Source organism: Oncorhynchus mykiss, chromosome 5 (assembly GCF_013265735.2).
Source record: "Oncorhynchus mykiss isolate Arlee chromosome 5, USDA_OmykA_1.1, whole genome shotgun sequence".
NCBI lineage: Eukaryota > Metazoa > Chordata > Actinopteri > Salmoniformes > Salmonidae > Oncorhynchus > Oncorhynchus mykiss.
In genome coordinates, this window is record NC_048569.1 from 57,494,965 (window position 1) to 57,510,101 (window position 15,137).

A 15,137-nucleotide genomic window follows, 5' to 3' on the forward strand; every position below is an offset into this window, starting at 1 on the left:
ACGCCTCGAACTCAATCATCAAGTTTGCTGACGACACAACAGTGGTAGGCCTGATTACCAACAATGACGAGACAGCCTACAAGGAGGAGGGTGAGGGCCCTGGCGGAGTGGTGCCAGGAAAATAACCTCTCCCTCAACGTCAACAAAACAAAGGAGCTGATCGTGGACTTTAGGAAACAGCAGAGGGAGCACGCCCCTATCCACATTGATGGGACCGCAGCGGAGAAAGTGAAAAGCTTCAAGTTCCCTCAGCGTACATCCGGGATGGGGAGATCAGAAAGGTTAACTGCAACAATTACAGATGTAAATGTGCCATGTCATTGACTATCAAGCTTGGGGCCCTGAGTCTGAACCCCGCCCTGTGCAACTGGGTCCTAGACTTCCTGAAGGGCCATCCCCTGGTGGTGAAGTTAGGAAACAACACCTCCACTTCGCTGATCCTCAACATAGGGAACCCACAAGGGTGCGTGCTCAGCCCCCTCCGGTACTACCTGTTCACCCATGACTGCATGGCCACGCACGCCTCGAACTCAATCATCAAGTTTGCTGACGACACAACAGTGGTAGGCCTGATTACCAACAATGACGAGACAGCCTACAAGGAGGAGGGTGAGGGCCCTGGCGGAGTGGTGCCAGGAAAATAACCTCTCCCTCAACGTCAACAAAACAAAGGAGCTGATCGTGGACTTTAGGAAACAGCAGAGGGAGCACGCCCCTATCCACATTGATGGGACCGCAGCGGAGAAAGTGAAAAGCTTCAAGTTCCCTCAGCGTACACATCACTGACAGTGATGAGCCCCTCCTTCAGGCTTGTCATTTGGATATGAGTTGTACGAAAGGACATTCTAGGCTGAACTTCGTATTGCGCTAATAGGATGTCAAATCTAAATCAACATGTGCTCTATGTTGAGAATAGAGAAGGTTTTATAGAAATGGTTGATTTGAGGTTATAGGAACACATGGCATGACTTTAACTTTAACCTCTCTTATGCCCTAACACGACTTGTACTTCATATTCAACCTCCCAAAAATGGATGCACGCACATGAACACATGCATGCAAACACACACACAGACACAATGGGCAGTGCATTTCTCATTGTGACAGGGTATTATGTTTAAAAGGTCTGGCCATACTGGGCATGACTTCCTCTCTGTCCTGCCTCTCAGAGACGCCAGCTCCACAGAAATACAATACACAACCCTGCCAACTAGAGTCCAATCCGAGAGAATCCACTCGCCCCTAAACCCAGGCCTTTGTCGGGGCATAGTGGTAGGGGCTAGGGGTTGATTTGGGATTGTTCTCTTTCTATGCTGAAAATAGCAATCACCCTAGTCGGCTGAGTGCATGCCACATCCCTCTGTTTATCAAGGAAAAAGGTTCACTTCACTATCTGTGGCCCTATAAGAAGATCTGCAGATCACACACACACACACACACACACACACACACACACACACACACACACACACACACACACACACACACACACACACACACACACACACACACACACACACACTGTCGCCTGGCTCCAACATGGTACATGGGAGAGAGAGTATATCTGCCACATCAGCAAAAGCTTAATCTGAAAGCAGTGGACTGTGGTGAAGAAGAGAGAATGATATGACCTGTCCCAACAATAGAAGGGGAAACCAAGGGCACAAGGAAGATGGCTGGCCCAGTGGCGCAGTTGGTTAAAGCACATAGCTCACAACACTACAGCTGTGGGTTTGATTCCCACGTGGGAAGAATAACTGTATTAAGTTGCCTTAGACTTTATCATTATTATGGATGGGAAATGTATTGGAAGTGAGTGTTATTAGCGTTGACACTTGTGTTATTTACAGCGTCCATTTAAACTGTGCAGTCTGCAGCACTGGCCTTGGCTAAGTCTTTCTGTAAGTTTTGCCCATGCAGCATTATTGAAAAGGGATAGAATTAAATTGAAAGACTGAGAGGAGAGACAAATTGAGAGGGAGATGGAGAAATAGAGAGGTACGGCAGAGAAAAGAAATGAAGCAAAATCTTTAAAGATCGATCGATTGATGTGTGTGTGTGTGTGTGTGTGTGTGTGTGTGTGTGTGTGTGTGCAGATCGATTGGTGCATTAGAGACTGCATTACCCCTCTCTGTGGCTTACTAAAACCAAAAGACCAAAGAACAAAATGGAGGGAAGTTTGAGTGTATGTGTGGTAGGATGTGTGTGTATGTTTGAGAGGGTCGTGTGTGTGTATGTGTGATTGAGTGTGTGTGCGTGCGTGCAATAAAGATATAGAAAGAGAGGAAGGAGAGAGAGAGTAGAGAGAGGGGAGGGAGAGAGTAGAGAGAGGGGAGAGAGAGTAGAGAGAGGGGAGGGAGAGAGTAGAGAGAGGGGAGAGAGAGAGAGAGAGTAGAGAGGGGAGGGAGAGAGAGAGTAGAGAGAGGGGAGAGAGAGAGAGAGAGAGAGTAGAGAGAGGGGAGAGAGAGATTAGAGAGAGGGGAGAGAGAGAGTCGAGAGAGGGGAGAGAGAGAGAGGGTCGAGAGAGGGGAGAGAGAGAGAGTAGAGAGAGGGGAGAGAGAGGGGAGAGAGAGAGGAGAGAGTCGAGAGAGAGGGGAGAGAGAGAGTAGAGAGAGGGGAGAGTAGAGAGAGGGGAGAGAGAGAGTCGAGAGAGGGGAGAGCGAGAGAGTAGAGAGATGGGAGAGAGAGAGTGGAGAGAGAGAGTCGAGAGAGGGGAGAAAGAGAGTCGAGAGAGGAGAGAGAGAGTAGAGAGAGGGGAGAGAGAGAGTAGAGAGAGGGAAGAGAGAGAGTAGAGAGATGGGAGAGAGAGAGGGGAGAGAGAGAGGGGAGAGAGAGAGGGGAGAGAGAGGGGAGAGAGAGTCGAGAGAGGAGAGAGAGAGAGTCGAGAGAGGGGAGAGAGAGAGGAGAGAGAGGAGAGAGAGAGTAGAGAGAGGGGAGAGAGAGAGTTGGGGGTGTCTTCAGAGGAAGACGCTGAAAGCCATGGGCTTAGGGATCAAAAGGTTTTATTTCTCCTTCCCCGTCGGTTGGCATTAATGATTAAAGCCACTAAAAAGGATACGCTCGTGGAACGCTTCGAGACGGAAATTAAAGTGGAGCAGGAAATCTCCCGTCAAACCCATCAAACCAAAACCAGTCCATCTACTACTGTATATAAACATATTAATTGCAATCGTTTCGCTGCTCAGTAATGTCGGAGTGCGCTGTGTACATTATACTGTATAGTAAGTGTTTTGGCCATGAGAGTGTAACGGTTGTGAACCACATATGGCAGGAGGATCTCATCACTTACCGCTATAGCCTGGAGTCTCTCCTGCTGTGACAGCCCCTCAGACATCCTGCCAGAGAGAGGGGTGGGGGGGGGGGGGGGGGGGGGGGGGGGGGCGGGAGGGGCGGAGAGAGAGAGAGAGCGCTAGTTAACTTGTTTAACAAAAAACCCACAAGACAATTGGCCGTGAAGACATCATTCTAAGAAATAGCCAGCCTTACAGGTTTGTGGTCTTGGATACCATGGGTCTCTTTGCATTTAAAACATAATGAGATGTATGGGAAAGGCCAGGTTGCATTCCTTAAACCCCTGGTTACCTTAATTACAAACTATTAACTTAATTTCACAAACAGGCATGAACGATCATCGCCCACCATCTCCTTCTCTCTCCGTCGGATTCAAACACACAGAGGACCCAATGTTGCAAAAGCATTCGTTCAAATGAATACCAGACAGTAAAGTAAGACCTAATAAATCGAAAGAAGAAGGACATCATGATACACACACTGCAGAAAGGATAGGGAGGAGGTATTTGGGATGTATTCATTTTTTCACTGCATGTGACAAATAAAATGTGAAACTTGAAACGCGCGCACACACACATACACAGAGAGAGCGAGCAAGAGAGAGAGAGAGAAATCTGGATTTCATCCTCCCGTCCCATTGACAGTTGTAATATCTAATTCCTGCCTGTCAAGCATTTTACTAGAGAGGAAACATATGTATGCGTCGATGCTTTCATACCTGAGGAATTCAGAGCATGTGTAGATCAGCTTTCATACACACATTCTTTCCTGGATAGACTCCTAGTCATACTGTATATGCAATACTGTATGTGTATGGTTCATTGCTGGACTAGAGCTGAATTAGGGCAGTTCAATTAGTTCACATCACTGACCCCCCGAATAAAAAGCAAATACTATAGCAAAGAAAGTAACTGCTCGTGCATAGGACTCAATGGGTGGAATGAAGCCCAGAAAATGACGACCACACAAATCGCTGATTCATTGGCAACAGCACGACTTATCACAACCCACACAAGTTCTTTGACTTAAGAAAAGCATAAAAATACATATGACCAACACCTTAAAGGAAGTATTGACTTATAAAATAGATTCCACGGATAATTCTGTAGAACGTCCCCCTCACACGTTCTCATTTTGATATCTTTGTGGGGAAATAAGGATGCGCATGAACAGTCACCAATCACCACACGAGGTAATTCCATTTATCTCATGAAACAGGAAGAAAGAAATTGGAACAAGGGTCATTGAACAAAGAAAATACTGATGTCGGGCGATAATATGCTGCAGGCCTATTGTTGACAATGTTTCTCAAGCGCCTGCTTGGCTAATTGATTCCAGATATTCAGGCCACAAAAATGTGCGGCCACATATTCACACAGTCAAACACAATAAAACACATTAACACACAGTGAATGTCATATGGTCCCACTTTACATGAAGTGCCCCAAAAAAAACTACGTACAGTATTTACCTGGTACTGTAGCTACATATGTAGATAGGTATAGTGTATTTACAGTGTAAGTAAGCTACAACTGTTGTCCAGTTTGCAGTTTGTGTTATTAGACACATTTGAATCCTTATACACATTATATTTGTAACTAAACTCAAATGAATGGTGGCCAAGTCTACCCTTACATCAGAACAATTGTTAAAGACTGCCAAACCATACAGTGTTTATATCACACCAGGGCTATTTCACCAGAGCTAAGTCAGGATTGGTCCTCTCTCTGGCCAGTTTGAGTTTGGCCCTGGATTAATTTGGCTCCTCCAGGTTCCAGAGGATTGATCTGCCGTGCATACGGTGCAGCAGCACTTGTCTCTACGCTCCAGTTGAGAGGTCTGTGTAAGAATGCCAGAAGGACAGCCTCTCCTTGATCTTTCAACCCCAGAGAACGTGTAACAAAAGGACAATCTAGCCTCAAGCAGCAATGGCCAGTAGCTTAGTGGTAGCTTAGTAGAATAGGCAAGGACCAAGTTGAGTGAGTGCATGACTCAAGAGCCCTCGTCTAAAAGAGCGATCGACATCCGTAGCAATGCATTGTCACTCTGGGTTTCGTGGGCTAGCCAAGATGACCGACACCGGAATTACATAATTAGATAAATAACAGTAAGACAAGTTGAGCGTGAAAAAGGGCGAGAGACAAGCTGAGGCTCAAGCTGGCTCAATATCATCTTTTTTCACGCTAGTTTTCTTTTGAGGGGGAGGGTGAAAATGATGGAATTCTTTCCTGGAGGAGACTGCAGGGGAACAGTGTCAAGAGAGAGAGAGAGCATCCAGCGAGAACGCAGGATGCAAGGCTGCCAATGTTTCCCCTTGCTTTCTCCACAGGCAGGTTGCAAAATCCCCCCGAAAAACTGCTAGACTTCCAATACCAAAATATGACATCAAGACATAATTTGTTATGAAGTCACAGTAGGGGAAACCTCAAGCTGCACACAGTGTCTCTCTCTCTCTCTCTCTACAACAGGGACAGTGACTCTTCATGTGAACTTACAATGCCTCACACAGCGTAATGACTGACCGCACGTCTCCTGGAAGGTCACAAGACAGACAGCCCGTCTGAGATGCCTCAGAGCTCTGTCAGAGCATGCTCCGATGGGAGAAGAGAGGGAGAGGAGAGGTATGCATCCCACCCAGACAACACCACCACTACCAGCACCCCTAGTACCATTCCATCCCAGACTGGGAGTGTGCTGGTCGGGAACGGGCCCCCCTCTGATAGCCCTGTTTGAAAGATGAGACACACGGCATGCCATGAGGGAACGCAGGAATGCCTGGCCTGCGCTACAGCCCTACCCCGCCGGCCCCAACAACCTCTGCCACCCCAACATGTGTTTCCCATCCCCCAGGACCACCCCCTATATAACACACACCACCTGTAAAAATACCATGTGTTTTTTTGGGGCTCCTAAGTGAAATATATTTGGCTGCTTGGCTTACAGTGGAGAATGGTCTGAGAAGCTGAAGGGGTAAGCAGAGAAAGCGGAGAGCGGGTGGTTATAATTCACAACTAGGGTCTCAAGGTGAAACAGCAGAACTCAGCCTAGGACCATATCTACCAGACATTTTCATTCGCGTAGACACTATGTCCCGGGGGCAGAATGCTATTAACGCGGCTCATGTTCAATGCTTACGCTAGGCTAATGCTAATGCTATGTGTGGCTGTGACTGCTGGGTCCGAGTATGCAGAATTCAGCAGAGCTGCATCATGTATGGGCTATTGTCTGGGGGAAATGCCTGCTTGCTGCTGTGTGCCCAGTCAGCAGCTTTGGGCTGACAGGTCGGAGAGAGAGGGAGAGGGAGAGGACAGGACAAAGCCATGTGCTGGCCACCATCGCTGCTGACTAATCTGAATGCTACCTATAGCACCCTCTAGGACACTGCATAAACGATGCTAGCATACACAGCGACACGTGCTTTATGCCTCAGCCCCAGCCACAGCTAGGCCAAATCCAAATCTGTATAAGTAAAGGCTATCTACCAATAAGTAAAGGCTATCCACCAATAAGTAAAGGCTATTCACCAATAATGCTATCTAAATGGCGCCGGAGCAGAATGCAGATGTTTTATGTGTCCCCAACCGATTGTGTTTTTTTGTTTGTTTATCTGCATTGTTCGTAACTTATTTTTTTACTAATTTTGTACATGATGTTGCTGCTACCGTTTCTTATGACCGAAAATAACTTTTAGACATCAGGACTGCAATTACTCACCAAGGACTAGCAGAATCCTTTTTCTTCTTTCACGACTCTGACGAGCCGGAGGCGGAGGATATAGGGCTCCTTCGGGAACACGCCCCGAGCCCCGTGATCTGAGTTCAAAGGCGATCTAATAAACCCCCACTTCCCTCGATTCTGCTAGCAAATGTGCAATCTTTGGACAATAAAATCGACGAGTTACGAAAAGATTAAACTACCAATAGGACATTAAAAACTGTAACATCTTCTGCTTATGGCTGAACGACGACAACATCAACATAAAGCTGGCTGGTTATACGATGTACCGGCAGGATAGGACAGCGGGACAGGACAGGACATTCTTTTTTATTTTTGTCAACAACAGCTGGTGCACGATATCTAAGGAAGTCTCAAGCTATTGCTCGCCTGAGGTAGAGTTTCTCATGATAAGCTGTAGACCACACTACCTACCGAGAGAGTTTTCATCTGTATTCTTTGTAGCTGTTTACATAACACCACAGTCAGATGCTGGCACTAAGACAGCATTGAATGAGCTGTATTCCACCATAAGCAAACAAGAAAACGCTCACCCAGAGGCGGTGCTCCTAGTAGCCGGGGACTGTAATGCAGCGAAACTTAAATCAGTTTTAGCAAATTTCTATCAGCATGTTAAATGCGCAACCAGAGGGAAAATAACTCTGGACCACCTTTACTCCATACACAGAGACTCTTACAAAGCTCTCCCTCGCCCTACATTTGGCAAATCTGACCATAATTCCATCCTCCTGATTCCTGCTTACAAGCAAAAATTAAAGCAGGAAACACCAGGTACTAGATCAATAAAAAAGTGGTCAGATGAAGCAGATGCTAAGCTACAGGACTGTTTTGCTATCACAGACTGGAACATGTTCCGGGATTCCTCCAATGGCATTGAGGAGTACACCACATCTGTCATTGGCTTCATCAATAAGTGCATAGATGATGTCATCCCCACAGTGACTGTATGTACATACCCCAACCAGAAGCCATGGATTACAGACAGCATCCATTTTCAAGCAGTGGGACTCTAACCCGGAAGCTTATAAGAAATCCCGCTATGCCCTCCGACGAACCATCAAACAGAGAAAGCATCAATACAGGACTAAGATCGAGTCGCACTACACCGGCTCTGACTCTCGTCGGATGTGGCAGGGCTTGCAAACTATTACAGACCACAAAGGGAAGCACAGCCGAGAGCTGCCCAGTGACACGAGCCTGCCAGATGAGCTAAACTACTTCTATGCTCGCTTTGAGGCAAATAACACTGCACCAGCTGTACCGGAAGACTGTGTGATCACTGACATTTTCAACGTTTCCCTGTCCGAGTCTGTAATACCAACATGTTTCAAGCAGACCACCACAGTACCTGTGCCCAATAACACTAAGGTAACCTGCCTAAATGACTATCGACCCATAGCACTCATGTCTGCAGCCATGAAGTGTTTTGAAAGACTGGTCATGGCTCACATCAACACCATCATCCCAGAAACCCTAGATCCACACCAATTTCTACACCACCCAAACAGATCTACAGATGATGCAGTCTCTATTGCACTCCACAATGCCCTTTCCCACCTGGACAAAAGGAACACCTATGTGAGAACGCTATTCATTGACTACAGCTCAGTGTTCAACATCATAGTGCCCTCAAGGCTCATCACTAAGCTAAGGACCCTGGGACTAAACACCTCCCTTCTGCAACTGGATCCTGGAATTCCTGACTAGCCACCTCCAGGTGGTAAGGGAAGGTAACAACATATCCACCACGCTGATCCTCAACACAGGGGCCCCTCAGGGGTGCGTGCTCAGTCCCCTCCTGTACTCCCTGTTCACTCATGACTGCACGGCAAGGCACGACTCCAACACCATCATTAAATTTGCCGATGACATAACAGTGGTAGGCCTGATCACCGACAACAACGAGGCACCGGGTGGTGTCAGGACAACAACCTCACCCTCAACGTGATCAAGACAAAGGACATGATTGTGGACCACAGGAAAAGGAGGAACGAGCACTCCCCCATTCTCATCGACGGGGCTGCAGTGGAGCAGGTTGAAAGCTTCAAGTTCCTTGGTGTCCACATCACCAACAAACTAACATGATCCAAGCACACTAAGATAGCCGTGAAGCGGGCACGACAAAACCTGTTCCCTCTCAGGAGACTGAAAATATTTGGCATGGGTCCTCAGATCCTCAAAAGGTTCTACAGCTGCACCATCGAGATCATCCTGACTGGTTGCATCACTGTCTGATTTGGCAACTGCTCGGACTCTGACCACAAGGCACTACAGAGGGTAGTGTGAACTGCCCAGTACATCACATCACTACTGATGTACTGGGGCCAAGCTTCCTGCCATCCAGGACCTCTATACCAGGCGGTGTCAGAGGAAGGCCATAAAAATTGTCAAAGACTCCAGCCACCCTAGTCATAGACTGTTCTCTCATGCTACTGCACGGCAAGCGGTACCGGAGCGCCAAGTCTTGGTCCAAAAGGCTTCTAAACAGCTTCTACCTCCAAGCCATAAGACTCCTGAACATCTAGTCTACCCAGACTATTTGCATTGCCCCCCCCACCCCCTTAACTCTACCTACATGTACATACTACCTCAAATAACCGGTGCCCCTGTACATTGACTCTGTACCGGCACCCCTCTGTATATATATATATATTTTTTTTTACTGCGGCTCTTTAACTACTTGTTCATTTTATCTCTTATTCTTATCTGTATTTTTTTGAAACTGCACTGTTGGTTAGGGGTAAGTAAGCATTTCACTATTGTACTCGGCGCATTTGATTTGATTTGATATCTACCAATAAGTAAAGGCTATCCACCAATAAGTAAAGGCTATTCACCAATAAGTAAAGGCTATTCACCAATAAGTAAAGGCTATCTACCAATAAGTAAAGGCTATCCAACAATAAGTAAAGGCTATTCACCAATAAGTAAAGGCTATCCACCAATAAGTAAATGCTATCTACCAATAAGTAAATGCTATCCACCAATAAGTAAAGGCTATCCACCAATGAGTAAAGGCTATTTACCAATAAGTAAAGGCTATCTACCAATAAGTAAAGGCTATCCACCAATAAGTAAAGGCTATTCACCAATAAGTAAAGGCTATCCACCAATAAGTAAATGCTATATACCAATAAGTAAAGGCTATTTACCAATAAGTAAATGCTATCTACCAATAAGTAAAGGCTATCCACCAATAAGTAAAGGCTATCCACCAATAAGTAAAGGCTATTTACCAATAAGTAAAGGCTATCCACCAATAAGTAAATGCTATCCACCAATAAGTAAAGGCTATCCACCAATAAGTAAAGGCTATTCACCAATAAGTAAATGCTATCCACCAATAAGTAAATGCTATCTACCAATAAGTAAAGGCTATTTACCAATAAGTAAATGCTATCCACCAATAAGTAAAGGCTATCCACCAATAAGTAAAGGCTATTCACCAATAAGTAAATGCTATCCACCAATAAGTAAATGCTATCTACCAATAAGTAAAGGCTATTTACCAATAAGTAAATGCTATCTACCAATAAGTAAAGGCTATCCACCAATAAGTAAAGGCTATTCACCAATAAGTAAAGGCTATCCACCAATAAGTAAATGCTATCTACCAATAAGTAAAGGCTATCTACCAATAAGTAAAGGCTATTTACCAATAAGTAAATGCTATCTACCAATAAGTAAAGGCTATTCACCAATAAGTAAAGGTATCTACCAATAAGTAAAGGCTATCTACCAATAAGTAAAGGTATCTACCAATAAGTAAAGGCTATTCACCAATAAGTAAAGGCTATCTACCAATAAGTAAAGGCTATCCACCAATAAGTAAATGCTATCCACCAATAAGTAAATGCTATCTACCAATAAGTAAAGGCTATCCACCAATAAGTAAATGCTATCTACCAATAAGTAAAGGCTATTTACCAATAAGTAAAGGCTATTCACCAATAAGTAAAGGCTATTCAACAATAAGTAACTGCTATTTACCAATAAGTAAAGGCTATTTACCAATAAGTAAAGGCTATTCACCAATAAGTAAAGGCTATTCACCAATAAGTAAAGGCTATCTACCAATAAGTAAAGGCTATTTACCAATAAGTAAAGGCTATTCACCAATAAGTAAAGGCTATTCACCAATAAGTAAAGGCTATTTACCAATAAGTAAAGGCTATCCACCAATAAGTAAATGCTATCTACCAATAAGTAAAGGCTATTCACCAATAAGTAAAGGCTATTCACCAATAAGTAAAGGCTATCTACCAATAAGTAAAGGCTATTCACCAATAAGTAAAGGCTATCCAACAATAAGTAAAGGCTATCCAACAATAAGTAAAGGCTATTTACCAATAAGTAAAGGCTATCCACCAATAAGTAAATGCTATCTACCAATAAGTAAATGCTATCTACCAATAAGTAAAGGCTATCCACCAATAAGTAAATGCTATCTACCAATAAGTAAATGCTATCTACCAATAAGTAAAGGCTATTCACCAATAAGTAAAGGCTATCTACCAATAAGTAAAGGCTATTCACCAATAAGTAAAGGCTATTCACCAATAAGTAAAGGCTATTTACCAATAAGTAAATGCTATTTACCAATAAGTAAAGGCTATTCACCAATAAGTAAAGGCTATTTACCAATAAGTAAATGCTATTTACCAATAAGTAAAGGCTATTCACCAATAAGTAAAGGCTATTCACCAATAAGTAAAGGCTATCTACCAATAAGTAAAGGCTATCTACCAATAAGTAAAGGCTATTCACCAATAAGTAAAGGCTATTCACCAATAAGTAAAGGCTATTTACCAATAAGTAAAGGCTATTCACCAATAAGTAAAGGCTATCCACCAATAAGTAAAGGCTATTTACCAATAAGTAAATGCTATCCACCAATAAGTAAAGGCTATTCACCAATAAGTAAATGCTATCCACCAATAAGTAAATGCTATCCACCAATAAGTAAAGGCTATTTACCAATAAGTAAATGCTATCTACCAATAAGTAAAGGCTATTCACCAATAAGTAAATGCTATCTACCAATAAGTAAAGGCTATTCACCAATAAGTAAATGCTATCTACCAATAAGTAAAGGCTATTCACCAATAAGTAAATGCTATCCACCAATAAGTAAAGGCTATTCACCAATAAGTAAAGGCTATTTACCAATAAGTAAATGCTATCTACCAATAAGTAAAGGCTATTTACCAATAAGTAAATGCTATCTACCAATAAGTAAAGGCTATTCACCAATAAGTAAAGGCTATCCACCAATAAGTAAAGGCTATTCACCAATAAGTAAAGGCTATCTACCAATAAGTAAATGCTATCCACCAATAAGTAAAGGCTATCCACCAATAAGTAAAGGCTATTCACCAATAAGTAAAGGCTATTTACCAATAAGTAAATGCTATTCACCAATAAGTAAAGGTATCTACCAATAAGTAAAGGCTATCCACCAATAAGTAAAGGCTATTTACCAATAAGTAATGGCTATCCACCAATAAGTAAAGGCTATCTACCAATCTGTACAGGCTAAGCTCAGAGGTTTGATGGAGGCTGTTTGAGTGGCAAAATCAGGAGATGAACTAATCAATCTGTGCAGAAACATTCAGAGGGTTACTAGTGGGTCAAAGAGCAGTAGTGAATCTATTCTGCAAATTAACAATCTAGCCAGGATTTTGTTTTGTTTTTCAGCTGCAGTACTGAGTCAGTGCATGCTTTGAATGTTCGGAATTCTCCAAAATGAATATCATACGTCTCGGAGCATTCACAAGCTAATTCTCTCACTGTCACGTGTGCATTTTAATGAAGCACAAACAACGGCAGGAGGGTTTGGTCAGGCCTCAAAGAAGAGATTGTTCCCCTTCCACAGAAACTGCTTCGTTTTCATGAAAAATGTCCCCTTCTAAATATTTCATAAATGCGTAAATTGTTGCGTTGCACAATATTAGCCCTTGAAGCTTTTTGTCATTAGAGATAGGATGATAAATGTATCAATATGGGGCCAGACAAAATGGCCGTGGTAAATCTCTGTGGGAATGTTAAGACTTCCAGCATCAACACATTGGGCTCTAATGCCTGGGGGTATTGCAGAGTACTGGCCCACTTCACTCATGAATACTGACCAAAAACTGGCACACCATGCCCTTTTTATTACACATTTTTATTTCATTTCAATGTTTATATTTTTTTAGTTGAACATTTCATTGGAAGTGAATCTGTGGTGTGCTGTGACCTGGTGGTCAGAGAGGACTCTGAGGGTTTGAACAGTGAGCTGGGTGATCAAATGGGTCTTGGCCAACACACAGCCACACAGCTCTGGTATAAGATAGGAGGTGGTGGGTGTTTCTGTGTGTGTGTGTGTGTGTGAGTGAGTGAGTGAGTGAGTGAGTGAGTGAGTGAGTGAGTGAGTGAGTGAGTGAATAATGTACATGTTTTACACACATCTCATATTACTGTGTTGATTCATTTTTGTAATTTATTTTTTAAATATGGATGTCACAAATGTATCATTTGTACAGTGCTTTATAATATATATATATATATATATATATATATATATATATATATATATATATATATATATATATATATATATATATATATATATATATTTATTTTTTATTTTTTTACACTTGACAGTGTAAAACCTAGCAGTACTACTTCGTCGGGGCAGGGACTCTATAAGTTGTCAAAAGCGTTTCACAGGAATGCTGGCCAATGTTGACTCCAATGCTTCCCACAGTTGTGTCAAGTTATCTGCATGACCTTTGGATGGTAGACCATTGATATACACAAGAAACTGTTGAGGGTGAAAAACCCAGCAGCGTTGCAGTTCTTGACACACTCGCCCTGCACCTACTACGATACCCTGTTCAAAGGCACTTAACTATTTTGTCTTGCCCAATCACCCTCTGAATGGCACACATACACAATCCATGTCTCTTTTGTCTCAGGGCTTAAAAATCCTTCTTTAAATCTGTCTCCTCCCCTTCATCTACACTGACTGAAGTGGATTTAACAGGTAACATCAATAAGGGATCATAGCTTTCACCTGGTCAGTCGATGTCGTAGAAAGAGCAGGTGTTCCTAATGTTTTGTTCACTCAGTGTATATTGCACGGGTATTTTACAAACTACTCTGATTACACATATTGTGAAATTCTATGTGGTTTTAGATCTTAGTTTTACTTCAGTTGGAGGTGCGGTAGTGTTGCCTGTGTGTTGTTGTATCATTATTGTTTATGCTTAGGCCAATGCTATCATCCTCCATGCCATCATCCTCCATGCCATCTCCTCTCTGGCCCCTGGAAGTTTGGCATTTCAGGATGCATTGCACATCCAGGAAATCTACTCCTTGGGAAAACTGCAGGCTTTTCAAGGATTCCAATTTCTCTCGGAATCAGTGATGCCATACTAAGTAGGATATACTCGAGTCAAGTCTTGGTGATGGCAAGGACAATGACACAGTTCTGAGTGCAGGAAACTAAAAAAAGTATGTGAAATATGTCAGCTCAGCTTGATTAGATTAGGCAGGTAAAAAATTCAAAGGAAATGGGGAAATTAGTGAGCGCAGGTGCCGAGTCACTTCAAATACTGAGAGATGTGTTCCGCATTGCTGATGTGGTCAGGGGATTTGGAGTGAGCTTGGTGCTTATTCTGAGTGCGTCATAATAACAATTCGGAAACCAACGCATAAACCAAACAGTTTCCTCGACAAGATATTTAGCAAAATATGACAGAAAGATGAAGTAACTGTTAGAGTAAATGTAGAATTAGTGCAGCGGAACCCAGGCTCAATAGCAATGCAATAATACACAGTGATCTAGCCATGAAGCCTGCTACTATTTTCCAGTTTTATCTGAATTCAGAGATGGAATAACTATAATTATTTTTCCTTTTGACATTTCCTTTGTCAATTTTGAATTGAGCCCATTTCACACTGATCACCATTCCTCTGTGTCACGTCCTGACCTTAGTTCCTTTTGTACAGTGCCTTGCGAAAGTATTCGGCCCCCTTGAACTTTGCGACCTTTTGCCACATTTCAGGCTTCAAACATAAAGATATAAAACTGTATTTTTTTGTGAAGAATCAACAACAAGTGGGAC

At 43.1% G+C, this 15,137-nt stretch overlaps 1 protein-coding gene across 3 annotated transcripts in view; it reads right to left on the reverse strand.

Moving 5' to 3' along the window:
• Positions 1 to 15,137, reverse strand: part of LOC110524123 (paralemmin-1) — a 77,749-nt gene that overhangs the window by 34,801 nt on the left and 27,811 nt on the right. For all 3 annotated transcript variants that reach the window (XM_036977942.1, XM_036977941.1, XM_036977940.1), the window contains exon 2: positions 3,290 to 3,335. In XM_036977942.1, coding sequence (XP_036833837.1) covers positions 3,290 to 3,335 — 46 coding nt within the window. The remainder of the gene's footprint in view (positions 1 to 3,289; positions 3,336 to 15,137) is intronic.